The 25,401-nt window shown below is 55.2% G+C and overlaps 3 protein-coding genes and 1 long non-coding RNA gene across 6 annotated transcripts; 2 read left to right on the forward strand and 2 right to left on the reverse strand.

The window, feature by feature from the left end:
• Positions 1-772: 772 nt before the first annotated feature.
• Positions 773-7,227, reverse strand: TRIM11 (tripartite motif containing 11). Of its 2 annotated transcripts, XM_036450605.2 has the most exons (6): positions 6,676-7,227; positions 4,682-4,777; positions 4,264-4,494; positions 2,729-2,751; positions 2,547-2,647; positions 773-2,046 (listed from the first exon to the last, which is right to left on the reverse strand). In XM_036450605.2, exons 1-6 carry the CDS (start codon positions 7,081-7,083, stop codon positions 1,499-1,501), a joined length of 1,407 nt encoding a protein of 468 aa, XP_036306498.1. In that variant the 5' UTR covers positions 7,084-7,227; the 3' UTR covers positions 773-1,498. The 2 variants fall into 2 exon arrangements, with proteins under 2 accessions (XP_036306498.1, XP_036306499.1); XM_036450606.2 differs by lacking the exon at positions 4,682-4,777.
• Positions 7,228-7,383: 156 nt separating this feature from the next.
• LOC118726171 lies at positions 7,384-12,272 on the forward strand. 2 transcript variants are annotated; one of them, XR_006742448.1, is made up of 3 exons: positions 7,384-7,613; positions 8,836-8,955; positions 11,066-11,431. It is a non-coding gene; the product is annotated as an uncharacterized LOC118726171 (long non-coding RNA). The 2 variants fall into 2 exon arrangements; XR_006742447.1 differs by lacking the exons at positions 8,836-8,955; positions 11,066-11,431 and adding an exon at positions 11,887-12,272.
• Positions 8,059-12,996, reverse strand: TRIM17 (tripartite motif containing 17). Its single transcript, XM_036450610.1, has 6 exons — positions 12,171-12,996; positions 10,997-11,092; positions 10,396-10,626; positions 9,215-9,237; positions 9,035-9,135; positions 8,059-8,767 (listed from the first exon to the last, which is right to left on the reverse strand). The coding sequence occupies exons 1-6, from the start codon at positions 12,828-12,830 to the stop codon at positions 8,220-8,222; spliced, it is 1,659 nt and encodes a 552-aa protein (XP_036306503.1). The 5' UTR covers positions 12,831-12,996; the 3' UTR covers positions 8,059-8,219.
• Positions 12,997-22,071: 9,075 nt separating this feature from the next.
• Positions 22,072-24,943, forward strand: RNF187 (ring finger protein 187). Its single transcript, XM_036450608.2, is given in 6 exon segments — positions 22,072-22,162; positions 22,165-22,188; positions 22,191-22,594; positions 23,651-23,743; positions 23,930-24,151; positions 24,665-24,943. Coding segments are annotated over 6 exon segments (822 nt in total). The 5' UTR covers positions 22,072-22,086; the 3' UTR covers positions 24,668-24,943.
• Positions 24,944-25,401: the final 458 nt, after the last annotated feature.

Raw genomic sequence — 25,401 nt, forward strand, 5'->3', positions numbered from 1 at the left:
GAGGTGTCCATCCTGTTCTTGGAGTAGTTGCTCCTCCAAACTCACATCTGGAGGCTGTCTCACCTCCTGGCTTCCGGTGGCCATCCACGAAATTCTGAACATTAAAGTCCAAATCTTGCTTCAGGCAAGAACCAATTAGATTCTCAACACGAAGTGAAACAGTAGGCAGTCAACTGGGAAAGGATGGGGAAACTTTCCCAGCCAGAAAAGTGGCAGACTCCTGGCTTGACTGAGAAAAACCTTCTGGGTACGTAATTTGAAGGAATCGTTCAAAGTGGTGCATACATTTTAAAAAGTCCAACAATGGGGAAATGAGTAAATAAATAATCAAGTAACTAGCTACTGAACACCATGGAACCTAGAACAGTTGATATTATTAAAAAAAAAAAAAAAAAAAAAAAAAAAAAAAGAATCCCGCCAAAGCCGGTTTGGCTGTGGATAGAGCGTCGGTCTGCGGACTGAAAGGTCCCAAGTTCATTTCCGGTCAAGGGCATGTACCTTGGTTGCGGGCACATCCCCAGTGGAGGGTGTGCAAGGGGCAGCTGATCAATGATTCTCTCTCATTCATGTTTCTAACTCTCTATCCCTCTCCCTTCCCCTCTGTAAAAAACCAATAAAATATATTAAAAAAAAAAACAACTGTAACTTAAAAAAAAAAAAAAAAAGAATCCCATTGTAGTTACATGAAATGCAGCCAGCCACTGTCCCCAACTTTGCTGTGGATGGCAGGCCTTTGCCCATGGACTCTCCCAGCCAATTCAAAACAGTGACATCACAGACAATGGTTTATTTACTGTGAGGATGGTCCTTACCACACATAAAATCTTGGGATACGCAGCTTCTTGTGAAAAAAGCACCAAAACAAGCCAATAGAAATCCTGGATTGGGGTGGAGAGATCTGTGCAGTTTCACCCCTTCCCCAGGCAAGGCCAGTGTCTTTCCTCAGCCAGTGCTGTGGGATGAGGAGGAGCACCTGGGGGTCTTGAGGGCTTGTGCCCAGGTTCCTCAGACTCCTTATGCAGTACCTTTTGCCCTGAGCACTCTTCCTCTGGCCTTTCCCATGCCCGCTTCTCTCCTGATGACTTCTGCACCCCAAATAATGGGGCATCCACATTCAGCACCATTTTCTAGGACCAGACCTTGAGACAGGCTGACGGACTCTCACAAGACAGCAGCTCTTTGGGGATGCAGCCCGGGAGCTGGCAAGGACTCAGGCTGAAGCCTCAGAAAGTTCCCCAGGCGCTGGCCTCAACGCTGACCAGCCGGGCTCCTGCTAACAGAGCTCCCCAGGACCCTGGCTTGGGCTGTGCAGACTGTGAGCCATGCACTGGTGACATCACACGGCCATGGAGGGTCACCTGGAGAGGCTGCTGGCCCCCCAGGAATGGCTTCCCGGGATGACAGAGGGAGGGGGTTTTACTAAGCACACACAGTGGCACTGGGAGCTCTTCCTGCGGCTCAGGACACCCTCGAAGACTCAAAGGCATGAGACACCTGCTCACTGGGAAGCCAGCCCATCCCCAAGCCCTCCCTTGGGTCGGCAGATGGTCATGGGGGTGGGGCTGCTAGACAGAGGTGAGAAGAGGGCCCGAAGCGTCCCTGAGAAGGGCGTCTCGGGGAAGGCATACAGGAGTGACCCATCGGTGGCGCTGTAGAATGCCAGGTGCCCGGCCTCGTAGTCCAGAAAGATGCCTACCCGCCGGGGGGGGTCTCGAAGGGGGGCAAAGGCCCGCTCAGAGGAGTTGTAGAAGCCCCCCAGGAACACCAGGATCCAGAACCCGTTGCCTGAGAAGAGTTCACCCTTCTCCTTGCGGTTAGCATTCTCCCTGCAGACACCCAAGGCCCAGCTGGCCCGCTCGCCCACCTCCACTTCCCAGTAGTGGCGGCCGGAGCTCAGGGGCTCCCGGCCCAGCACACAGGGCCCGGGGTCAAAGCGCTCGGGGCTGTCAGGCAGGGGCTGCCGCAGGTCCCCCCGCCGCACGCTCTGCATGTCTTCTGACAGGACCAGCTCGGGGTTAGCGGTGTCAGGATCCAGCGTTATGTCCCCTGCAGACAGAGCAGTGGTCACCTCGGGCCCCTTCTGCCAGCCTACATGGGGTCTGCCCTCAAACGTCCTTATAGTTGGCTAGAGTGACTGCTCCCCACCTTGTGTCTTCCTGGAAAGATCACCTAACCACTTGCAGTTGCAACTCGGAATGTTCTGGAAAGTGGTCATACACTGCCTTGCAATTCACTCTCTTTAAATTCAGGAGGAACCAGAGTGCTTTCTGTCTACTCTTCCAATCCTATGTCCCAGCCCCACTCACTTTCACAATGGGCTCCCCAGCCTGGGCCTACACAGGTGTCCTGGCACCTGATGGACCGACTTTCACTTTTCCTAAATGTACCAGGACAGCTGGCCCTCCCTCAGCAGCCTGCCCTGGTCCTTCCCCTTCTCAGCCCTGACCCAGGAGCCTCTGTGCCTTTCCTACCACAGGCCCTGGGATGGGCACTTCTGGACCAGAGCTGGCCCCCACCCACCCCGCTCGGTACGCTGTAGCACCCACCTCGGAACCTCTGCAGAGCCTCCACCAACCCCGGAACCCTGCACACCGTCCTCATCTCCATGGGCACCACCTTAGGCGGCTGCAGCTTCACTTCCTGGACCCTGGAGAGGCAGCCAGGTGTCACCCCAGGGTGGGCCCAGCCGTACCCGACCGTCTTCCCGAGGGAAAGGCTGCACTCCTACCTGCGCAGGGTGTCCATGATGTCCTGTGGGAGAGACATGTGGTGTCAGCGCCCTACTTCCATCTGTGTTACAGTGTCCCCACCACATGCCCCTGCGGCCTCACCTGCTCCCACCCCATCCAGCCCATAGGCACCTTACCCAGCCTCCATTAGCTGCCCTCCCCCATGTCCTGACTCAGAGCCCAACTTTCAGGTGAGGCCTCTCTACTTAGGTGCTCCTTCCCCCCACAGTGATACATAAGAGCATTCCACTCAGTGTCACGGGCTGGTTGTAGCCCCGAAACCCACACTGGTGTCCTAATGACCAGTATCAGAATGTGTCAGTATTTGAAGAACAGGCTTCCTAAAGAGGTGATTATATTAAAATGAGGCCACTAGGGCGGACCTAATCCCATACGGCTGGTGTCCTTGCAGGAAGCGAGATGAGGACACAGGTGTACACTGAGGCAGAGGCCTCAGGAGGACCAGCTCTGCCCACACCTGGACCTCAGGCTCCAGGACTGGAGAAATAAAGGTCTGTTGCTTAAGCCACCTGTGTGTCACTTGTTACACAGCCTGAGCTGACAGAGACAATCTGTTATTGGGAACGCCAGCTCCTGACAGTAAACAGCTTGTCCTTTTAGAACACTGCCTAGCACTCAGCAGGGACCCAGCCCACTTTGTAAATCAAATGAAGCCCACAAGCAGTCATTCTAACTATACTGTGTGCCAGCGACCAGGCCAGAAACCAGGATGAAGAGGGCAAGTAAGACGTTGTGCCAACAAGGGCTTCCTTAGGGGCAGGAAACTGCACACAGTAGTTGGTTCTGTCTGGGGAGCCTGGGGACCTGCTGGGCTTCTAAAGAAAGGGGAGACTAGTTGGTGGAACCTGCGGATTCATCAGGAGAAACGGACAGTGCAGGCCCGGGAGAGGCACATCTAAAGGGCCAGGTACAGAGCGGTTACAAACAGCTGTCCTTACTGTTCCACTGGGTAAGGGGAGGTGTGTGTGTGTGGGGGGGGGGGTTGAGTCTTGGTTGTCACAAGGTCTGGAGCTGCCCTAACCACTTAGGAGAGGGATGGGGAAAGGGCCCGCCCAGGGGTAGGAAGGGGGGCCTGGACCTTGAAGGAAGTGGACCTCTGCAGAGGTCACCTGGCTACTCTGGGCAGTGGGGACTAGATAGCTCTCCCTTTAGGAGAACGCTCTGTGCCCACAGAGGATGGCTGGGGGGAATCCTGGAGGGGGCCCAGGACCCAAACTCTGGTGTAGCTGGGGCCCTGGGATCGTATGTCACTCAGAGTTCTGCTTCTGTTTCCAATGGGGCTCCTGGACAGGTACCAATAGCGGTTCTCAGTGGGGTTCGGGATCCTTATCCATTCCCCAGGCAGAGGCACGTCCGTAAGGCCCTCACCCCAGTATTTCACAGGTGGACACAGGACTGCCAGAAGAGGCCAAGCTCAGAGAGCCTGCTCCACCGAGGGCTCCCTCCTTCCTGCTCCCAGGTCTGCATCCCCTCCCATTGGAGCCCCCGCGTGCCCATTCCAGCATGTGCTCACCTGCAGCAGTCCCAGCGCCGGCAGCTGGCAGCGCCCCTCCAGCTCAGCCACAAGATCGGCCAGCTGGGCGCTCTGCTGCCCAAGGCGGGCAGCGTTCTCCTGCAGCGGCGGCAGCACCTCCAGCTCCTCCTCCTCCAGCCTCTGCAGAAGCCGTTGCTCTTCCTCTGCCAGCAGGCGGCGCAGCCGCTCAAACTCTGCGCGCACATTCTGCCGCTGGGTCTCCACCATCTTCTGCAGAGTGGGGAGGGGGGGGCACCGAGGGGACAGTGAGCCGAGACCCACAAACCTACCCCGGGGGTTGAGGGTCTAGAGCAGGAGAGCTGCGTTTTGAGAGCATTGGTGTGAACAGCGCCATCCAGCAGTGGGGGCACCAGTGCCCCACCTCCCCACCCCTGGGACTCGGCACTCAGCCACCTGCCTGCCACAGGGCACAGGTCTCCTCCGCCTGCGCCTGGAACAGCAGGGCATCTTCCATTTGCTTCTGCAGGTGGTCCAGGGACTTCTCCAGCTTGCCCTGCAAGGAAGTGAGGGCAGCCAGTAACCCACCAGGCCCTGCTCCTAGTCTCACTGCCCAACCCCACACAGCGGACTGAACAAAACCGGATCTGCTGGGAAGATGCCCTCTTCCCGGACGGCCTCCCACCACCCAGGCTGACCAGCTCCTAGCCCATTTTCCCCTTTCTCCAGCCTTCCTTCCTCTCCGACCTTCCCAGCCTGACTCCCTGCCTCACGGCAGCCTTCTTTCCTGTGAATCCCTTCACTCCAGTGCCTGACTGAGCTTACGGAAGTTCAGCTTCATCGGAAGGCGCCAAGGGGCACTCACACTTGGATCCAGCTGCCTTGAGCCTGACCTCAGGCAACACCCAACTGTCTACATGAACCTACTTGCCACGGCTTTCTGCTGTGACTAGATACCTCTCCCTTTAGGAAAACGCTCCATACCCACAGAGGATGGCTAGGGGGGAATCCTGGAGGATTCCCAGCATCGAGACCAAGTAGGCACCAGTAAGTGTGAGGGAGAAGGAGCAGTTGTGTCAGAACCCTCTGCCCTCCCCCGCCTGCCTAAAGGCAGGACGTGAATTTCCCAGGCGGGTGGCCACGGTACCAGGAAGGGGGCACCCTCTCCTCCCTGAATGTGCCGAACAGACCTTACTAAAATGATGCCAACCTCCCAGTAGTGCCCCCACATGATTTCCTCATTCCTTTTCCACAGCCTATTGGCCCTAGCAGCCCAAACTCTTTCCTTTGTCTCGTCACTTCCCCACGATTTATCGTCCTCTTGAGTGCTCTTAAGTCTAAGCACTCATTTCGGTTTTGCACTCTTTCGTCTACAAAGTCATGTGCAATATGAAATCTAAGACGAATAAAACTATGTCTTCCCATCTGTTCAGGTTAACATTTGTCAGTTGAATTTGCAAGTCTCAGTCACAGAACCTAACAGGGGAGAGTAAAAGTTTCCTCTCTACAACAGAGCTGAGTGCTGCCCTCTGAGACTTGATCAGGTCAGCCACAAGGAGCCCTTAGAGGGCTGGCGGACACTCTTCACTCTCGTGGTCACTTTCTGTACCCTGATCCGGGTGTTTGGTGACAGGAGTGCAAACCTGCTGGACGTGAGTAGACAGAGTTTCCTGCATGCATATAATACCCCGAAGAGAGAGGAAAATCCATGTTGAGAGTGGATCATGGATCAGGTTTATTCTGGTACCCCCATAGGCTTGTTCTATGACAGTGACCTACTGGCCAAGTATTAATTCTAATGCTGGTACACACACACACACACACACACACACACACACACACACACACACACGGCGCGCGCTGGTGGTGATGCAAAATGCAAGCTTGTCAAAAGTTTGAAAGATGCCCCACCCCCACCCCCACGCGTCCATGCCTGGGTTCCAGAAACAAACCCTAAGGCAACAGGCCAGGTGAGCCAGGTGAGCTGTTTGCCCACAGCAGAGGGAGTAGTGTTGGTGTGAGTTTGGGTTTTAAGGAAATGCGTTTCCGGGACAGGAAACAAGGCTTCTCAGCCTGAGACCTAAGCACAGCTGAGCTCTGGTGAGTCAGATGGCAGCGGTGGCCCTGCCGTCTGCCTCCCGGAGTGGCTTCTCACCAGGCCTTCAGCACCGGCTGAGGCCCCAACACGGGCCCCACCGGAGATGAGCTCTCATTCGTCCCACCTGAAGGAACACCTCTGCTGTTCTCTCCCCACTTTCTCCTGCGCTGGGCTCTGTCCCGGCCACTGTGCCGTCACCCCGGCCCAGAGCCCGCCTCCTTCTCCCAGCTCCCCACTACTGAGGGGTGCCCCAACCCCGGAGAGTACGGGTCCGGGAAAGGCCAAGCGCCCCGCCCCCCTTAAAACAAAACCACAGCCCAGGCCAGGCCAGGCCTGCGCCGCGCCGCCGCGCGCACCTTGAGGTCCTCGGCGGCGTCCTGCAGCGGGCGGACGCGGTGCGCCCAGTGCTCCCCGGAGCGCTCGCAGGCGGCGCACAGCAGGCGCAGCTCGTCGGCGCAGAAGGACGCCAGCGGCTCGCGGTGCGCGGCGCACACGCCCTGGGGCACCGGGGACGGCGGGTGCAGGCGCCGCGCCATCTCGGCCATCTTGGCCAGCGGGCGGTTGGGCCGCAGGTTCCGCTGCGGGGACAGCTCGCGGCACTCGGGGCAGGCGTACGGGCCCTCGGGCTGGCCCCAGCAGCGCCGGATGCACTCGCGGCAGAAGTTGTGGCCGCAATCGGTCATCACCGGGTCCATGAAGTAGTCGAGGCAGATGGCGCAGGTGGCCTCCTCCTGGAGGTTGGTGGACAAGTCGGAGGCGGCCATGGCGCGGGAAAGCGGAGCAGGCGGCGCTCCCCCCGAGTCGGGCGCTGGCCGGCCGCCGTCGGGACTTGGGGGGACCGGGGACTCCGGAAACCGGGGGGCGCGGGGGCTGATGGAACGCGAGGCGCAGGGTGCTCGGGGCGCCGCGGCTCCCGGATGCGGGCAGGAGGCAGCGCGGCGGAAGCAGGAAGCAGCTGTTTGGGGGGCGGGGTTAGAGGCGGGGAAAACACCCGTTCTGGTCCAGGATTGGCTGTGTGGCCTGTCACGTGGCCCTCGGGAAGGCTGTGCGCCCTCTGACCTGGCGTCTCCGATGCCGCCCTTGCGCGTTCTCGCAGCTCCGGCTCGCCCGGGGGTCGCGCGGCCTGTTTGGTCCTCGGGCCAGGGGAAGGGGCCGGGCCAGCGGGGCGCGCGGCACGGTCCCTGGGGTCCTCGAGACTACGAGGGCTGGGGTCTCCCCAGCCGCTCCCGTGCGCCAAGTGGTCGGAATGAATGGGTGGGCGCGCTCTGCCCGTGGGGACTCTGGTCGCGTTGAGGTAGGAGTGCGCGGGCTGGAATTCTGGGGTGCTGATGGCTAATGCGCTGGAAACTGCGGGGGTGGGTTGGGGTGGGGAGTGAAAGGAGAGAACCCGCCGACACTCATGATCCTTACTTATTGAATTTAACCCCCCACTTCCCGCAGGTGCAAGGGGGTGGGGGGTGGGGTGGAAAGGGACGGGGGTGGGCAGCTCTGAAGTTTTTAAGGGTTCAGCTTGAAAACGTGTACGTCCTTGTTTTCCCTATGGAAGACCCAGATGTGGAATTGCTGATAACAAGAAAGGTGGACCCACAGGTTTCCTTATAACACCCCGAACCAGGAGGACCCAGGGAGTGGCAGGTGGAGGGCAACGTGTCTAAAAAAAGCTGCAGCACCAGGGCCTGGTCCCTAAGTGTTACTCAGAGTGGTATGGGTCCCTCTGTCAAGCACCTGTGATCACAGTCTGTGGTGTAACTGCTTTAATGAGATTACACTTCGGCGTGGTGAGCCCGCGGCCAGCAGGGCCCCCCAGTGCTCCCCGGAGATCAGCAGGGCAGGTGGCTGCCCAGCAGGACCACCTCACTTTCCAGAGAAAGTGGAGTGCCCGCACTCCCTGCCTACACGCCTATCCCTTCACCCACAGTGTCACTGTTGAGATGACCATCTGGCCGGATTTGGGGACCCCAAGGCAAAAGAAGGGCTTCAGGGGGCCCGGGAAGGTTGGCTCCACATAGGTGTGCAGGTGGGACCCGCTGCTGGCATTGTAGAAAGACACCTCCCCGGCCTCAAAGTCCAGGAAGATGCCCACATGGCTGGGGGGCTCCGTCAGTGTGATGGGGAACAGGGTGGACACGGGGGGCTCGTACTTCTTTCCCTTGCACAGCTGAACGACCCAGAATCCATTTTCCGGGGACTTGGGGACTCTGTCCGTCCGGCTCACATTGTCCCTGCACACACCGAGGGCCCACAGCGCCTCGCCCGTGAGGTTCATGCCCACCTCCCAGTAGTGCCGCCCTGAGGAGAAGGTCTGGCAGCCCACCGCACAGGGGTAGGCCAGGAACCTGTCCTTGCTGCAGGGCGTGCCGTCCGGTGGCGTGCTGAGGTAGTGCCTCTGGTGGCTCTCGTACAGGAGCAGGTAGGGGTACGCTGTGGCAGGGTCGGGTACCACGTTCTCTGCAGACAGGCCCGGCACAGGGACGGGGCTGAGTCCTCCCTGTGCTCCCTGGCCACCACCCTCCCAGGCGCCCCCTTGGCCGAGTCCAGCTGTGAGCCTGGGTCTCTGCATGGGCCGTACCCCAGTGCCGATGATGATGGTGCCAAGGAGATGAGCTGGGGACCATTTGGGCCTCTGGGAGTGGCAGGTAAGGGTAGGATGGGAATTCTCAGTGGACATTCAAGGCTCCGAGGGCTGGCTCTGGTCGGGAGACAGGCCCCACTTACCTTGGAAACTCTTGAACACCTCTATCTGCCCGGGGACCCTGCAGACAGTCCTCAGCAAGATGGGGGTGGCCTCTGGGTACTGCACACTCAAGTTGTTCTTCCTCCAGAGGGGACAGATGTTACTGACCCCTCTGGCCCCGGGTGAAGCCCTCCCTGCCTGCACCTCAGGCGCTCATATACCTGGCCTGAGGCTCCTTCATGTCCTGCGAAAACATGGAGAGAGGGAGGTCCGCTACCTCGTTAGGAACCTGGGGCGTCCCCAAACCCCCTGTGCGGACATGTCTGGCCTGCGGAGCAAGGAGAATTCTTAATGCTTTCCCGTGGCCCTCTTCCCACTTTTCAGAATGGATCCCTATCGCTTGGCCACCCAGCTCTGCTGCTGTCCCCCTGCTTTTGTGTTAGTAAGAACACAAAAGCTGTCCTGCTCTGGACTGGTGGGAAGGCATGGGGGACCCAATGGCGCTTCCCCGCTGCAGGCCTTGGGCAGCTCAGGAGTGTTCCGTGGGTGGCGAATGGGCTGCTTTTTACTAGAAGATCAAGTGTTCCCCGAAGTGGGGGCAAGTGCAGTCTTAACTGAACCAGGACACTGGTCCCAAGATGCCAGGACATCTCGCCAGGAGACCGGTGCTGACCTTGCATGTGGCATTTGCTTCAATGTGAGTGAGATGGCTCACGGCATGAAATAACGTTTTTTGCTACGGGTTCCATTTTTCCACACAATTGACTTGGCGGCCAACATAATCACTCCCACTTCTCTGGCTTCCCAGTGCAGGCCATCCCTGGCAGGCCAGCTGCACCTGCTCCCCCATTCCAGACCCTCAGCAGGATCACATGACTTGCTCCTGCCTTGAACTCACCAGGCCTGACCTGGCTGGTGTGTGCCTGCCCCATGTCACCAAGTGGATGACGGCTGCCCCTGGGCCATCCCCCGCCCCTCAGGCAAGGAAGGGAATGCAGAACACGGTGCCTAGGACTGATTGTGTCCCCCAGCCCACATGGAGCCCGGCCCGAGCACCTCAGATGAGGCTGTATTTGGAGGTGGGGCCTTTAGAAGGTGATGAAGGTGAAATGAGGTCACAAGGGTGGGCCCCAATCCAATGTGACTTGGTGACCTTAGCAGAGCAGAGCAGACACGGGGAGGACATGGCATCCACACACCAAGGAGAGAGGCCTCCGGAGAACCGGTCTTCCAGCCTCCAGGCTGAGAGAAATGTTTTAAGCCCCCAGCCCGTGTCTGTTACTCAGCCTGAGCTGACGAAGACAGAGCCCTCTCTGTTGGTCTGTATTTGCCCTGGCAGGTCCACCCCACCGGGTCCAGAATGTGTGTCCACCCACCCAGCCAGGTGAGCAGGGAGTCTCACCTGCAGCATCTGCAGTGGCTCTCGGGTGCTGCAGTCCTCCAGCCGCAACAGCAGGGTCTCCAGGGAGCAGCTCTGCTGCTCTAGTGCGAACATATTCTCCCGCAGCCTGGCAGCCGTGTCCTGCTCCTCCTGCCGCAGGGCCTGCAGGAGGCGCTGCTCCTCCTCCACCAGGAGGGCAGCCATCTTCTTGAACTCGGTCACAATGAGCCGTCTCTGCTGCCTCACCATCTCCTGCAGGGTGGGACCTGGAGGTGAGGCACTGCCAGGGGACTACCATCCTGTGCCCCCCAACTTGGAGGGGGCACATCTCATGGCCACAGTGACCCACAGGAAACCAGGACAGCTGGGGGAGGGGGAGGGCCACACAGTGGTGGCTCTGGTACAGATGGCCATCAAGGCCCCTGTGTACCCCTCAGTCCCTGCTTCAAAGTGGCCAATCGGGGCTGAGTGCACATTTTCAGTCCTGATTGGTGGGAATTCCGTGCCTTTCCTGGGTCTTGTGCTGTCATCCACCTTGAGGGTCCACAGGTTCTAGAAGCCCTGCAGCACCCTGGGGCCTGGCCAGGCCTTCCCGCCCATTCCTCAAGGTCTCAGCACCTGCCTGCCACTCGGCCAAGGCCTGCTGCTCCCTGGTCTGCAGCGTCTGGGTCTTCTCCATCTCCTCCCGCAGCTGCCTCATGTCGCCCTCCAGCTTCAGCTGCAGACAACAGACCGCGGGATAGGAGTTGGAGGCCCCCTGCACACCCACAGCAGGAGGTGCCCCTGAAGCTGCATGGTAAAGGGGATGGACATACCCCATAACATGCCCCGGGGGCGTGAGGATTGTTTTGAGCTGGAGGCAGAAAGATACCTTCCAAGGCTCCTGTTACATGACTAAAAGCAGAAGCTGCTGAGGAAGGAGGGCTGCCACGAGTCTGCCTCCCAGGGGAAGGTTTGTGGCTCTGAAGGAGGTAGACAGTGGGATACCACTGATGGACTTTGTCTTTCGTTAGTTTCCCCCAAATATTTACTTTGTTATGATCTGAATGTGTCGTGTGTGTCCGTTTCCGTTCCCGTTCCCCCCCCCCCCCCACACACACACACAAGTTCACCTTGAATCCTAACCCCCAAGGAGAATGGGCCTTTGAGAGGTGGTGAGGTCTGAAAGGTGGAGCCCTCAGGAATGGGGCTTCCCTAGGGTGAAGACAGTGGGAAGTTGGCTGTCCATGAACTGGGAAGGGAGCCCCCACTGATTGCTGGTGCCCTGATCTTGGACTTCCAGCCTCCAGAGCCAGGCGCATGAAGTTCTGGCTGTCCATAAGCCACCCTGCCTTGTGTTCTGTGACAGCAGCTGGAATGGACCGAGTTGGAGCCTGTCACCTTTCCCTTGTCTCTTCTCTCCAAGTCCTATTCCCTGTTCAGATGCCACCTAGCCAGCCGTACACACGCTGTGCTGTATGCGGGCCACATGTTAACCGTTTGCCTCTCTCTCTTTGACATGTCTTTTCTCAGTCTGACTTAGGGTGGAAGAAAAAGGCTCTTTCCTCCCCTACAAAGGGTCACCAGCCTGCCCACACAGATGGCTCTGAGGCCGCTGTGTCAGCCTGGGCCCCTGAATAACTGAAAAGAAGGGGACGCTCAGCTGGCCCTGCCACCTGCCTGCTTTTCTGTGGGAGCTGCAGACACTTCTGCTGTGGGGTCCTGCATACGGGCTGTTTGTTACAGCGGTTCTCCTCTCTGGCTGGTACACCCTGGACACACAGACACGCACTCGGGCTCCTCACCCCTGGGCCCACCTTGTGCTCCTTCACGGCCTCCTCCACCGGGACCACTTTGTGAGGCCGATGTTCCTGAGACTCCCTGCAGACCACGCAGATGGGGCTCTGGTCATCTTCGCAGAAGAGCTTGAGCACCTCCTGGTGCACCTGGCACAGATCCCTGCTCTGGAAGCCTGGGTGCTGCCGCGCCATCTCGGCCACCTTGGTCAGCAGGCGGTTGGGCCGCAGGGCCCTCTGGGGGGACAGCTCGCGGCACTCGGGGCAGGGGAAGACCCCCCTGCGCTTCCTCCTGCCCTTCTTGCCTCTGGTCTTCTCCCAAGTCAGCCGGATGCACTCCCGGCAGAAGTTGTGGCCACAGGTGGTCATCACGGGGTCGGTGAAATAATCAAGGCAGATGGAGCATGTCGCCTCCTCCTGCAGCTTTCTGGAAAGTTCCACGGCATCCATGGCTCCTGGGAAAGAAACAGTATCCGCCCACACCCTCTGCCCAGAGCCCCAGGCACTTGAGGTGTCCTCTTGCAGACGGCACTGAGCACGGTCCTGTGAGGGCACCTGGCTTGCCTTCAGTACGAGGCATAGGTGCCTCTGAAAGCTGGCACCCTTTCCACACCAGCCAGGTGCCCCTAAGCTGCCACCTGTCTCCACCCAGCCATGCCCAGTTTTCCATTCAGAGCCCATCCCACCCCTCCCGTGATGAATGTGCAGGAATCCTGCTAGTCAGTTTGGCAAGAAGACCCCTCCCCATTTCTCTTCCTTGTGATTTTCCATCACTAACCCCCTCACCTTGCTCTTGGCCATCCTGCCACCTTGTGGGCTAGACTAGAAGATGACCCCATCTCCCTGTTGCAATAGTCTTTTTTTTTTATTTTTTAATTGATTTTTTACAGAGAGGAAGGGAGAGAGATAGAGAGCTTGAAACGTCGATGAGAGAGAAACATCGACCAGCTGCCTCTTGCACACCCCCTACCGGGGATGTGCCCGCAACCAATGTACATGCCCTTGGCCGGAATCGAACCTGGGACCCTTCAGTCTGCAGACCAACGCTCTACCACTGAGCCAAACTGGTTTCGGCCTTATTGCAATAGTCTTGAATAAAGTCTGCCTTTCGGGTTTAGCCAGTGTCAGAATCAGTTTTTCTCTAACGACATCCATGCAACAATGGAAAGGAGTACTTTAAAAGGAAAAGTCAGAGTTGGACAAGATCTCTGCTTGACCAAAAACCATTCAGGTTCCCAGAACTTTCCAAATAGGCGCTGGGCTTCCGTGTTGGTGTCTGAGTTTAATCAGAATCCCAATGTGGGTTTAGACAGAAGCCCCTACCCAGAGGCTTCCTGTTAGTAATTTCCTATCGCTAACCCACCTTGACCGGAAATCCCCACTGGCCCATCCTGTCCTGAGAGTTGAGCTTTCTGCGGGGTTCTGTGCTGTCTGTCCCCTACAGCAATCCTGAATAAAATGTCCTTACTGCTCTACCACCTGCTCTGGTTTCCTTTGCTGAGATGCAGTGCAGGAGACACAGGATGATTCATGCATGCACATGTATGCACACATGTATTCACACACACAGGGGCACATGCACACACTTCGGTGTTCGAACACCCATGCACCTCCTGGGGTGGTCACTGGGGCGAGTCAGAGTAGATCTGAAAGTCATTTCTGACCCACAGCACTGTCCGGTCCTGCCCTGCCACTCCCCAGAGAGAGGCTCTGATATTTCAGACAAGGGTCCACCCTGTGGAAGCTGCCTCTCTACACAGAGCCCTGGGAGTCAGTCCCTTCTGCTGCCTACCCACCTGAAGCTGGATGAGCACAGGATGGTCTGGTGGGCACCGGTCTGGGCCAGGCTCAGGGGAAGGGGGCCAAGGACTCTGGGTCAGTGAAGTGGACCCTTGGCCCTCGGTCCTGAGGATGCTCCTGTAATTAGGGCTAACGCAGGTGACCCTCTGGTTCCAACTGACAACCACCTGCTTCAAGTCAGCAGCTGTGTATCACTGCAGGTTGCGCCCACAGGGGCCTCAGTGTGCAGGGCGCCCACTGGGCGACCACCCGACCGCCCCTGGATGGACCTCAGTGTGCAGGGCGCCCACAGGGCGACCACCCGACCGCCCCTGGATGGACCGGTACTCACCGCGGAGAGGGGTGCACGCTGCCGGACCAGGCGCCCCGGACCACGACCAGGAGCGCAAACGGGGGCGCTGGAAAACCTGCGTTTGCGCCGCGGAGACCAGGGGGAGGGGGAGGGACGGTGGCCTCAGGGGCGCGGGCTTTGTGGCGTCAGCAGAGGCTAGGAGGCCTTGGGGGCGTGTGAGGGTGCGGGAGGACTGGGCGGGTGAAAGGCGGAGGGCAGTGGGTGGGGGAGGGATTTTTGATAGACCAACTGGGATGGGCCAGGGGTGAGGACGGGACCAAACCTTGTCCCTGGATGGGGGTACGCGAGTTGGGGGCAGAGGGCGGACATGGGGTATGAGGGAAAGGAAAAGCTTTGGGAAGAAGCGGAGAGGGCAGCGGGGGCGGGGTGTCTGGCGTTGGGGGGAAGGTGGAGGTGGTAGAGGCAGCAGAAACCGGCGCCCCGTGGGGGAGGTGATGGGGTCTGGGCTCCAGAGGCGCCGGGGAGGAAGGAGAGGGGCGGCGCCCGGACCCGGGTTAGGAGGGGCGGGCGGGTTCAAGGTGCACGGAACAGGGTGGGTCCCCGAGGGTCTGGCCAGCGGTGGAGGTGGTTTTGGTGAGTCGCTGACTCCCAACCCTGCCCTTAGCCCTGCCCTGGCCATTTGAGTCCTGCCCCTGGGAGCGGACACAGGAGGAAACGGAGGTTCGCGCCACCCCAAAGGGCCGAGCAGCAGACGGGCTCATCTGCAGGCGCCCGGCTGTGGACGCAGACGGACCGCTAGCTTTCCCGGGGGGCAGCGGGTGTTTGTTGGGTGCGGCCTCCTGAGCCGAGCAGTGAGGACGGAGTGGGACTGCGCAGTCCTGCCCGCACCGGCCAGTGCTCCGGAGGGGAGGACCCAGGCGGACAGACAATGCTCATGGGAACACCATCCGGCATGCCTTCTAGGGCTCTGACTCACGGCTTGGGCTGAGGGTTTCTTTCCATTTAGGAAATTGAATTTAGAGAAACTTTTTAAAACAAAAATTAAAGAAAACACACAAGAGAACAAGGGACCCCATATATTATATAAATTGTCCAGATCAGTATTTCACTGTATTTGCTTCATTTGTCCCATTCTTTAGTACCCTGTTTCCCCGAAAATAAGACAGTGTCTTAAATTAATTTTTGCTCCCAAAGATGCTCTAGGTCTTATTTTCAGGGGATGTCTTATTTTTCCATGAAGAAGAATACGGTACACATTTATTGTTAAATGAAAATAAAGGAAATTTATTACTGTATACGGTACGGTAGAATGGTAGTTGTCAACACAATCCAGACAAACTGTGAATCCTACAGTATCAAGAATTTACTCATTTATTCAATGACAATCATGTCATCATCTTCTGGAACATCATCATAACAATCCAATTCCTGAATTTCCTGGTGAATTTCTTGTGACTCCCTTTCTTTCAGAATCAGTGGACCAAATCTCTCATGTTTAGCCTAGTGGGGGGGGCCTTATTTTCGGGGAATGCCTCATATTTCACTCAGAAGGAAACCTGTAAGTAGGTCTTATTTTCGGAGGATGTCTTATTTTCGGGGAAACATGGTATTGGCTGAAGGTTAAACAACAAATTCCTCAAATCACTACATTCATCTAGACGTGCTTCTGCAAAGGGGAAAAAAAACTTTCCCCATAACCTCTTGGTTCAGTGGCTGGGCCTTGCTAATTAAACTGAAAAAGTCTGATCAACAGGGGGGGAAAAACAAAACAAAACAAATGCACACACACCAGTTTGTAGTATGTATTTGGGCTTCCACAAAGGAAGTAGCTGGCTTATTAAGCAGGTAAAGTTAAAAGTTTTTGAAATATGGTAGCAACCATACTTGGGTAAAAACTGCTGTTTGAGTTTTAACTCTGCTATTCTGGCTGCTGCACTTGCTTAAACATAGGGTAGTTGCCTCAGCTACCAGATTGAGACCTGGAGGCCAAGGCAGTTTTCCTGTGCCTGTGCACCAGGACCACAGGAGATAGATTCCCACTGACTCAGTAGCTTCAGGGGTAGAAACTGCAGGTAACCTTTAGAGATTAACTGCTCAGCTCTGCTTCTGTACTATCTGCTTTCACAAGATAGGGCCACATTCCAATGTCCAGCAGGATGTGCAGGGCTGTTCCCAGCCTTTAAGATTTAGAATTTAGAACAAATGAACATTCTTGTGGTTTGGACCTTTAAAAGGACTGCCTGCACCTGGAACAGTGCGGCCGCGAGTGTGACCGCCTGCTTGTGGTGCTCTTGTGGCCGTCAATAAATCCTTGCCTGCTATGTTTTTAATCAATCATCAGCCTCCCGTGGTCTTATTTTGAACCCAGGGTTCGACCCCACAACAGTTTTTATCTACAACTTGGGGGAAAGGAATGGGGAGAAACGGTCTTTGGGAAAAACAAATAGGCTTCTTTAGGAAATGCCAAAAGGGTGTGGACAAAAAGGGGCCACAGACTAACCCAGACAACTTGGGGGGGGGGGGGGGCGCTGTGTCAATGCAAGGAACATTCAAACCTGTGAAGAATTTTTGTGAGCTTATTTGAGCCAAACTGGCAACAATTGTCAGGAAGCAAAATCTTAAAGGATTGAGATAATACTCTGGAGAATGGCAGTTTTGCACCTTATTTTATACACTAGAGGCCTGGTGCGTAAAAGTCATGCATAGGTAGGGTCTCTAGGCCTGGCCGACCAGGGTCTTCCTTCATTCCATGCCACCTTCTGATGGTCAGCACATGTCATAGCAAGCGCTCCAACTCCCGGAGGAGACACTTTGCATATTAGTCTTTAATATATATATAGATTACAATCAAAAGAGGGGATATGGCCAAAACCAGTTTGGCTCAATGGATAGAGCATCAGCCTGTAGACTGAAGGGTCCCGGGTTCAATTCTGGTCTAGGGCATGTACCTTGGTTGCAAGAGGCAGCTGATCGATGACTCTCATCGATGTTTCTGGCTCTCTGTCCCTCTCCCTTCCTCTCTGTAAAAAATCAATTAAAAAAAATTAAAAATATATATATATATATATATATATATATATATATATATATATATATATATTTTTTTTTTTTTTTTTTTTTTAAAGAGGGGATATGGGTTACTTGAAATCCACTGTGATAGATTAGGGAGGTGGGAGAAAGCAAAGGGGAAATATCTGGGATTGGATAAAAAGTAAAGTGATAGACACACTTTAAAAAAAAAATTTACATCCAGAACTGAAATATCATTGCTCACATGTACACATAAGGAACTGTTTGACACTGAAATTGGGTCTTAAAAGAACTGGTGGCCCAGAAAGAAGCTCACTACAGACTGATTCATTTGCCTTTTGGCATAACGATTATTGCTTGTCTCATTTTTGATTCTTATAAGTATATTCCCAGTAGGACATGATCTTACTCATCTAGGGGAAATGGTGAACAACATAGACTGATGACCAAGAACAGACCCAGAGATAAGGAGCCAGGGGTCAGACTGTTGGACCTCAAAAGGAGGGTGGGGATAAAAGGGAGAGATCAACTAAAGGACTTATGTGCACACATATGAGCCTAACCAGTGGTCAAGGACAATAGGAGGGTGGGGGCATGAGTGGGGAGGGGTGGGGAACTGGAATGGGAGGGGGGTTGAGGACAAATATGTGATACCTTAATCAATAAAGAAATTAATTTTTAAAAATTTAATCTATATTGTTCAGATTATTACAATTGTTCCTCTTCCCATAGCTCCCCTCCACCCAGCTCCCACCCCACCCTTTGCCCTTACCTCCCCCGTACTGTCCTCATCCATAGGTGTATGCTTTTTGTCAGTCTCTTCCCACACCCCTTTCCCTTTGAGAATTGTCAGTCCACTTTCTTTCTATGCCCCTGATTCTATTATACTCACCAGTTTATTCTGTTCATCTGATTTTTTATTCACTTGACTTTTAGATACACTTGTTGATAGACATGCATTTGTTGTTCATAATTTTTATCTTTACCTTTTTCTTCTTCTTCCTCTTCTTAAAGAATACCTTTCAGCAGTTCATATAATACTGGTTTGGTGGTGATGAATTCCTTTAGCTTTTTCTGATCTGTGAAGCTCTTATCTGACCCTCAATATTGAATGATAGTTTTGCTGGGTAGAGTAATCTTGGTTGTAGGTTCTTGCTATTCATCACTTTGAATATTTCTTGCCACTCCCTCTGGCCTGCATAGTTTCTGTTGAGAATCAGCTGACAATTGTATGGGTGCTCCCTTGTAGGTAACTGTTTTTCTCTTGCTGCTTGTAAGATTCTCTCTGTCTTTTGCTCTTGGCATATTATGATGTGTCTTGGTGTGGTCCTCTTTGGATTCCTTTTGTTTGGGGTTCTGTGTGCTTCTTGGACTTGTAAGTCTATTTCTTTCATCAGGTGGGGGAAGTTTTCTGTCATTATTTCTTCAAGTAGGTTTTCACTGTCTTGCTCTCTTTCTTCTTCTGGAACCCCCATAATTCTGATGTTGGTACGCTTGAAGTTGTCCCAGAGGCTCCTTACACTATCTTCAACTTTATGGATTCTCTTATCTTCTTGCTTCTCTGAAAGAGTGTCCTTTGCTCTTTGTATTTCAATCTTTGACTTGAATCTTGCGTTCCTCTAGTCTGTTGTTGGGTCTCTGTATAATATTTTTTATTTCAGTCAGAGTATGTTTAATTTCTAGTTGGTCCTTTTTCATGTCCTCAAGGGTCTTGTTAAATTTATTGGTCTGTTCTAGGAAATTCTTGAAAAACCTTATAACTGTGGTTTTGAATTCTATGTCCAGTAATTTGTTCTCCTCCGTTGCTTTCCTTTGTGATCTGTTTCCTTGTCTCCTCATTTTTCACTGCTTCCCTGAGTTGGTAGGGTAGCTTTGTGTGCTAGGTGTTCTATATGGTTCAATGGGTCAGCTTCCCAGTTACCTGAGGTGGACACTCTTGGTGCACCCCTTTGTGGACTGTGTGTACAGCCTTATTGTAGTTAAGTCTTGATTGTTGTTGGTGTCACTGGGAGGTATTGACATCCAGGCCAATTGGCTGTGAGGACCCGCTGTGTCTATAACGAAGGAATTGCTGGGCTGAAGACATGTTTATGGGGCAGGACTTGTTCCTGTAGGGCTTTGGTGCTTGCTGAGTCTGCCTCTTGAATGTGTCCCTTATGAGAATAGTTGGAATCTGGTGTCCTCTCACACAAACCACTAGATACACTAGTTTCTGGATCTCCAATGGGGTGCAGGTAAACTGTCTGAGGCCACCCAGCAGGAGCTACAGCAAGAACTACAGTTTTCTCCTCTTTGCTTGGGATTTGGCAGTTTTGGAGCAGTCTTGATTGGGCTGCAGTTTATTTGCAAAAGCTGCAAATAGACTCGCCCAGGCCATGGTATTTTGTGGAAGAGCCACACTCAAAGGGCCAAAATTTTACTTGTTAAGACTACATTCCACTCGCTAAGACCATTGTCTTTTCCCTCGGGACCTGCCCAGAGAATTCTCTGTCAGAAAAAGCCTGCCTAGAGTCCTTTAAAACCTCTGACTCCCTGTCTTTGGGTGCTGGCACCATTTTGGAGCTCAGCCCATCTGGTTTTCCAGATAATCTAATAAATTAAGAATTCTTTACCCATTTGGTCTCGTGCATTCTTCCTTCAGTGACCCTACCATCCACCAAACCAGCTCTCCAAAACCCGTCCTTCTGGGAGTTTGTGGCAGCTTTATTAAGTTACTAGCCATTGGTAATAGATTCAACCTCCAGCCCTTCCTCTCCCCAAAGATGGGGGGTGGGACTGAAATTTTCAACCTTCTAACCACTGGTTAATTCCCCTGATGGCCAGCTCCATCCCTCAAGGCTTTACAGAATCACCTCATTCACACAACAAAGACAACTTTATGACACTTATCACAGGAAATTCTAAGGGTTTTAAGAGCTATATTTGAGGTGAAATTCAAATATACATATATTTTTATTATAAATCACAATGTCACAACCACAATGATTTCAAATTGACCTCTCAGTAGTAATACCGACTAATACATGAATCCATCTGCCTGTGCACACAGGCCGAAATAAAAGCACAAGCAGGAGTTTGCAGTGTAGAATGGAAGACATTTAATATTAAATTGGCCAATCCAACAACGGGGAGCTAGTGCTATGAAAGACTCCACTCCATGATGGTGTGTATGTTACAGATTGCATAGGTAAAATCACAAGACATCATTGAGGTTATACTTGGAACTGATTGGTTGTGTTGGCAGTGAAAATGGAATCAGGTCTTCGGCCGGTGGAGTCAGGCTGAATCTTGACTCAGCAATCTCAGTACTTGAGTTCTGGAGAAAGCAATGATAGCACAAGAGGGTGGGATAGTAACAGAATACTCATCAGCTCTCCAGGTCCCCAATCATTGGCTGGTTCCAGGGCAGTGGTCATTAGTCAGTGCAGGTGGTCCTGAGGCAGCCATGGATGGCATGGCTTGTATGGTTTTGCTGCTTTTCTGGACCCGGAGCTGAGAAGCAACTGAGGCCTAGAGGTATGTGATATGGGTTTGAACCTCAGTGTCCTGGGGGCTCAATGCCTAAGGGCTACTCTCCGGCTCCCCAGTTCCTCCTCCAAGGGGAGTCGGGGAGAACTACCACATGAGTAGTGACAGGCCAAGGGAGGAAAGGTCAGGGAGGGTCTGAACCACATGACCAGCTATATGCTAGGGGAGGAAAGATTACCCTGAAGCCAGGCCCTTATTTTCCCAGTTGTTAGGCACCCAGGGCTTTTTGCCCCGTGTCCTTCTGTACCCCACCTATATAATCTTTGCTCTGCTCATGTCTATTTGTCCACCACAGGTTTGCCAGTCTCATTTATGACTCCCATTTGGTGCATTTTTAAATCTCTATCTGCTTTTTAAATCAGATGAATAGCAGTACTTCGAAAGGTTTTGCACTTGTATGGGAGAGTAAATTAATTTTTTAAAAATTTAAAAATCACATAGTGGTAAATGCCATGCAGATTATTTTAATCTCATTATGTATTTTTTTTAAAAAAATGTTTTTCTTATTGATTTTAGAGAGAAGGAGAAGGATCGAGAGCTATGGTAAACATGAGAAAAAATCATGGATTGACTGCCCCCTACTGGCGATGCTCATGTGCCCTGATAGGGAATAGAACTGGTGACCTCCTGGTTCATGGGTCCACGCTCAATCACTGCGCCCAGCTCGTTTTTTTGTTTTTGTTTTTTTTTTAATTGGGTGCTTGGTTGTGTTCAAAGTAAAGAGATTGTTCCTCCCCAAAACTTTTTTGTTTTTTCTAAGGAAAAGCTAACCAATACCCAGGGGCCGGTATCCGTGGGATGTCCCAGATGCCTTCATTCTGAATCAATGAACTGTCCTCACTGGGGGCAGCGCGAACAGGTCCCCCGGAGGAGGTCGTACGCGCGCGGCGCTGGGGGCGAGGGGCCGCGCAGGACCCGGTCCTGGGGACAGACGCGCAGACCGCTTTCCGCACTCCCCCCGGCCCAGCCTCAGTGCGCAACGCGCGTGCGTGCGTGTGGAGGGGTGGGGTTGCTGTCGTGCGTGGCAGGGTTGGGGTGGTGGGGTGCTTGCCGCTCAGGTCCTAGCAGCTGACACAAGCCTTTGTAATGCTCTCCAAATAATGAAACTTGGCTTCTCTCTCGCCCACGAATCATTTATAGGGGAAGCGAAAATCCCTTTATGATTTCGGGGTGCGACAACGTGGGTGACACACCAGCCAGAGCGAAGCGCTCCATCGACAAGACCCCGTGTGGCGTACACCCCTGCCAGGACCGTGCGTGCAGCGTCCGGTCCGTTCCGCCCAGTGCATGCTGGTCGGCTTCCTTGTCTCTGTCCGGCGCAGCGTCTGCGCTTTCCACCTGCGCCCCCGTCCCGGTCCGCGCTCCCTGCCTCTCCGCCTGCGCCCTCTCCGGGGTATCTGCCGCAGCCCTGGCGCTCCCCGCGGGCCCCGAGGCCGCCTGCGCCCTGTGCCAGCGCGCGCCCCGCGAGCCGGTGCGCGCCGACTGCGGCCACCGCTTCTGCCGGCCGTGCGTGGTGCGCTTCTGGGCCGAGGAGGACGGGCCCTTCCCCTGCCCCGAGTGCGCCGATGACTGCTGGCAGCGCGCCGTGGAGCCCGGCCGCCCGCCGCTCAGCCGCCGCCTGCTGGCCCTCGAGGAGGCGGCCGCAGCGCCCACGCGCGACGGCCCGGCCTCCGAGGCGGCGCTGCAGCTGCTGTGTCGCGCCGACGGGGGTCCGCTGTGCGCCGCCTGCCGAATGGCGGCGGGGCCCGAGCCGCCCGAGTGGGAGCCCCGCTGGAGGAAGGTGCTGCGCGGCAAGGTGCGCAGGAGCGGTGCCTGAGCGCCGCTATCCTCTTCCCGACCCCGGTCCCTGCCCCGGACGGCGCCCTGACCACCTTCACCGGCCTCCGGACAATGCCCTGTTACCAAATCCCCCACTAGCAGGTGCTCTGTCCCTTCTCCCATCCCCCATCCCCAGAAGGTGTCTAGGGGCCTCCCCATCTTCTGCCCATCCTTTCCCCTGTGGGCTGTCCTTCCTCTCCCCATCCCAGACGGTGACCTGCTGTGGGGTCCGCCCTATGTCTAGTTCTCTAGGCCTTACTGCCCCTCCTCCATGCATGATGGAACCCGGTGGCAGCCTCTCCCCCCCACGGGTGAACCCTCTGAGGCTGTCTAGCAGATAAGTCCCTCCCTGTTCCAGGCTCCGCCCCTTCCACACATTTCTCACGGCCTCTTAGCCCTCCCTGAGCCTCTCCTTACCTGCACTGCGTGTGGTTTCTGACCCTGGGTGGAAACCCACCAACTGGCAACCCAAGGACCCACCCTTTTCGGTTGTGGGTGCTCAGAGTAGTTAATGAGAGAATAAGGAGCCAGCCAGACTAGCCGGATTCTCCTCCTGCTGGGGACTCTGCCCACCTACCTGGTCAATGCACAGCCAGTGATGGTGCCCAATGGGCCCTGGGTGTGGGCGTGCTCACCCCAAAGGGGGCATGCAGGGTCTTGTGGGATCTAGTGTGGCCCTGCCAGGGCCATTCCTTCTGAAAAGGATATGGTGATTATTTTTTGCAAATATCCATCCCTGTACTAGTGACAGTAACACTGGAAACTGAGGGACACTCGTGTCCAGTTTGATGGTTAGATCCTTAGCACAGGATTTTCTAAGAGGCTTCTTCTGGAAGCAAGCTTAGGGAGGGGGGATCACTAAGACCCCTCTGGTATCTGCAGCCTGTTTGCATGAGTCTGGCAGGCCAGGACCATGTAGTCGGGCCTTCTTGATGGTCAGATCTTTAGTAATGTCCCCTGGATTGGGCTAAGGGAGGGGTGTCCTAGACCTTCAGGGGTGGTCACCCTCCTGGTAACCAGCGTCTCTTCCCAGGAGAATAAGGGGTCTGTGGAGATCATGAGGAAAGATCTGAATGATGCTCGGGACCTGCATGGCCAGGCCGAGTCTGCTGCTGCTGTGTGGAAGGCAAGTAGGAGTGGACCTGGGTCTTCGGGAGTGAGGGGACATAATGGAGTCTTGACTATGTGGCAGGGCCTGGGGAAGGAACTGAGCCCTCCGTAGCAAACGTTTTCTCCTTGAGGGTCAGCATGGGGCTGGGGTCCTGGGTGCAGCCTGAGGACACAGGTGTCCTTCCCTGCCGCCTGCCCGCAGGGACACGTGATGGACCGCAGGAAGAAAGCCCTGACCGACTACAAGAAGCTTCGGGCTTTCTTTGTGGAGGAGGAGGAGCGCTTCCTGCAGGAGGCAGACAAAGAGGAGGGGTCCCCTGAAGATGAAGATGCCGACCCTGCAGAGAGGTTCAGGTCCCTCCTGCAGGCCCTGTCGGAGCTGGAGCAGAGGCACCGCAACCTGGGCCTTAGCATGCTGCTCCAGGTGGGCCCTGGCCCCGTCCTGAAAGCCTTAAGCTACCAAGAGAGGGTTTAAGGCTAGGCCTGGCCGTGGTTTGGGGCCGAGTTTCAGGAATGAGGAATCCAGCAGACTCCCCGGCCTCCATGTTACTGGTGATCTTTCCTGAGGGAGGGCTACGCCAGGCCCTTGTCCTGCCCTAGCACTCTGCAGGAAGGCGGCCGTCCAACCCTTTCCCTGCCTGTCCTCACACCCTGTGTCTGAGGCCTTGCCCTGGAGGCTCTGGGTTCTTCGTGCCCCTCTGATCTGAGCCAGCAGCCCCCACCCTCCCCTTCTCGGCTGGGAAGTGCCATTTCACTCAGGGAGTGCTTGTTATTAGCTGCGGGAAGGTGGTGTGGGGTGAGCATAATGGGAGGCTTGGCTTCAGCCTTGGGGAGCTGCCTGTGGCTGGTGGAACTGGGGCATGGCCACCTGGATTTTAGGACAGCAGCTCCCTCTACCTCCTCCTCTCTCCCTGTCTCTCTCTCTCTCTCTCTGCAGTGATGCCAGGCAGAGGAAGCTGGCTCGACGGTGGCCCAGCCTCCAGCAGCTCCACCGCCTCCTTCAGGACCCCGGAGGGTCTCCACCTAGGTGTGACTGGGCCTCCTACCGTAGGTGCCACCTTGGGCTGTCCCTCAGTATTGTCGGTGTTTTCTTTCCCTGGGTGTTTGTGTTTCTGGGCTGTAAAGCCAGCCTCACTGTGGAGACCTGAAGCGGTGGGGAGGTATCAGTAACTCAAGTGTATCTGTTCTTTCTCTTCATAAAGTTGTTATTGCTGTTGCCGAGTCTCTTCATGTCTGCCTGGGATCTCCGTGATCGTTGTCCAGACCTGGCACCTGCCCCCTTTAAATGCTGCCCATGAGGGGCCTTGTTCTACTTAGGTGTAAAGACCCCTGTCTGAGCATCGGGCAGAAGCGTTAAGGTTAAGTTTGGGGTGACCATCAAAGGAAAGGGAGGCCAGGGTGCCCAGGTGGGGAGGATGGGCAGGTAGATCAACCTGTCACTCCTGCTCGAGGCCCTGACAGCATGTGTCCCCCGCAGATCACCCACAGCTCAATTTCACTGTGCAGTAATGCCCCTGGGTTCTCCTGGGTCCGGGAAGTCAGCCCCCTACGCACCTCACCTGCAGCTCTGTTCCCGGGGCATCCCAGTGTGTCCGCTTGCCCTGCTCACTTGTCCATCAGGTCCCGTAGGAGCAGGATGGCGTGCTGTCATTCTTGCTGTACCCCTGGCTTCCC

The sequence above is a fragment of the Pipistrellus kuhlii genome, unplaced genomic scaffold, assembly GCF_014108245.1.
Source record: "Pipistrellus kuhlii isolate mPipKuh1 unplaced genomic scaffold, mPipKuh1.p scaffold_m20_p_21, whole genome shotgun sequence".
NCBI classification, from domain to species: domain Eukaryota; kingdom Metazoa; phylum Chordata; class Mammalia; order Chiroptera; family Vespertilionidae; genus Pipistrellus; species Pipistrellus kuhlii.

What these genes read in the sequence shown, in the direction of transcription:
- TRIM17 (XM_036450610.1), bottom strand. Translation starts at nt 12,830, where the DNA reads ATGGGCTCTGAATGGAAAACTGGGCATGGCTGGGTGGAGACAGGTGGC. An exon ending in AGCCACTGCAGATGCTGCAG is followed by an intron (nt 9,238 to 10,395) that starts GTGAGACTCCCT and finishes ATGTTTTCGCAG; the next exon opens with GACATGAAGGAGCCTCAGGC. An exon ending in GGTGTTCAAGAGTTTCCAAG is followed by an intron (nt 8,768 to 9,034) that starts GTAAGTGGGGCC and finishes GCCTGTCTGCAG; the next exon opens with AGAACGTGGTACCCGACCCT.
- TRIM11 (XM_036450605.2), bottom strand. Translation starts at nt 7,083, where the DNA reads ATGGCCGCCTCCGACTTGTCCACCAACCTCCAGGAGGAGGCCACCTGC. An exon ending in ACGCCGCCGAGGACCTCAAG is followed by an intron (nt 4,778 to 6,675) that starts GTGCGCGCGGCG and finishes ACTTCCTTGCAG; the next exon opens with GGCAAGCTGGAGAAGTCCCT. An exon ending in CGGCGCTGGGACTGCTGCAG is followed by an intron (nt 2,752 to 4,263) that starts GTGAGCACATGC and finishes TCTCTCCCACAG; the next exon opens with GACATCATGGACACCCTGCG.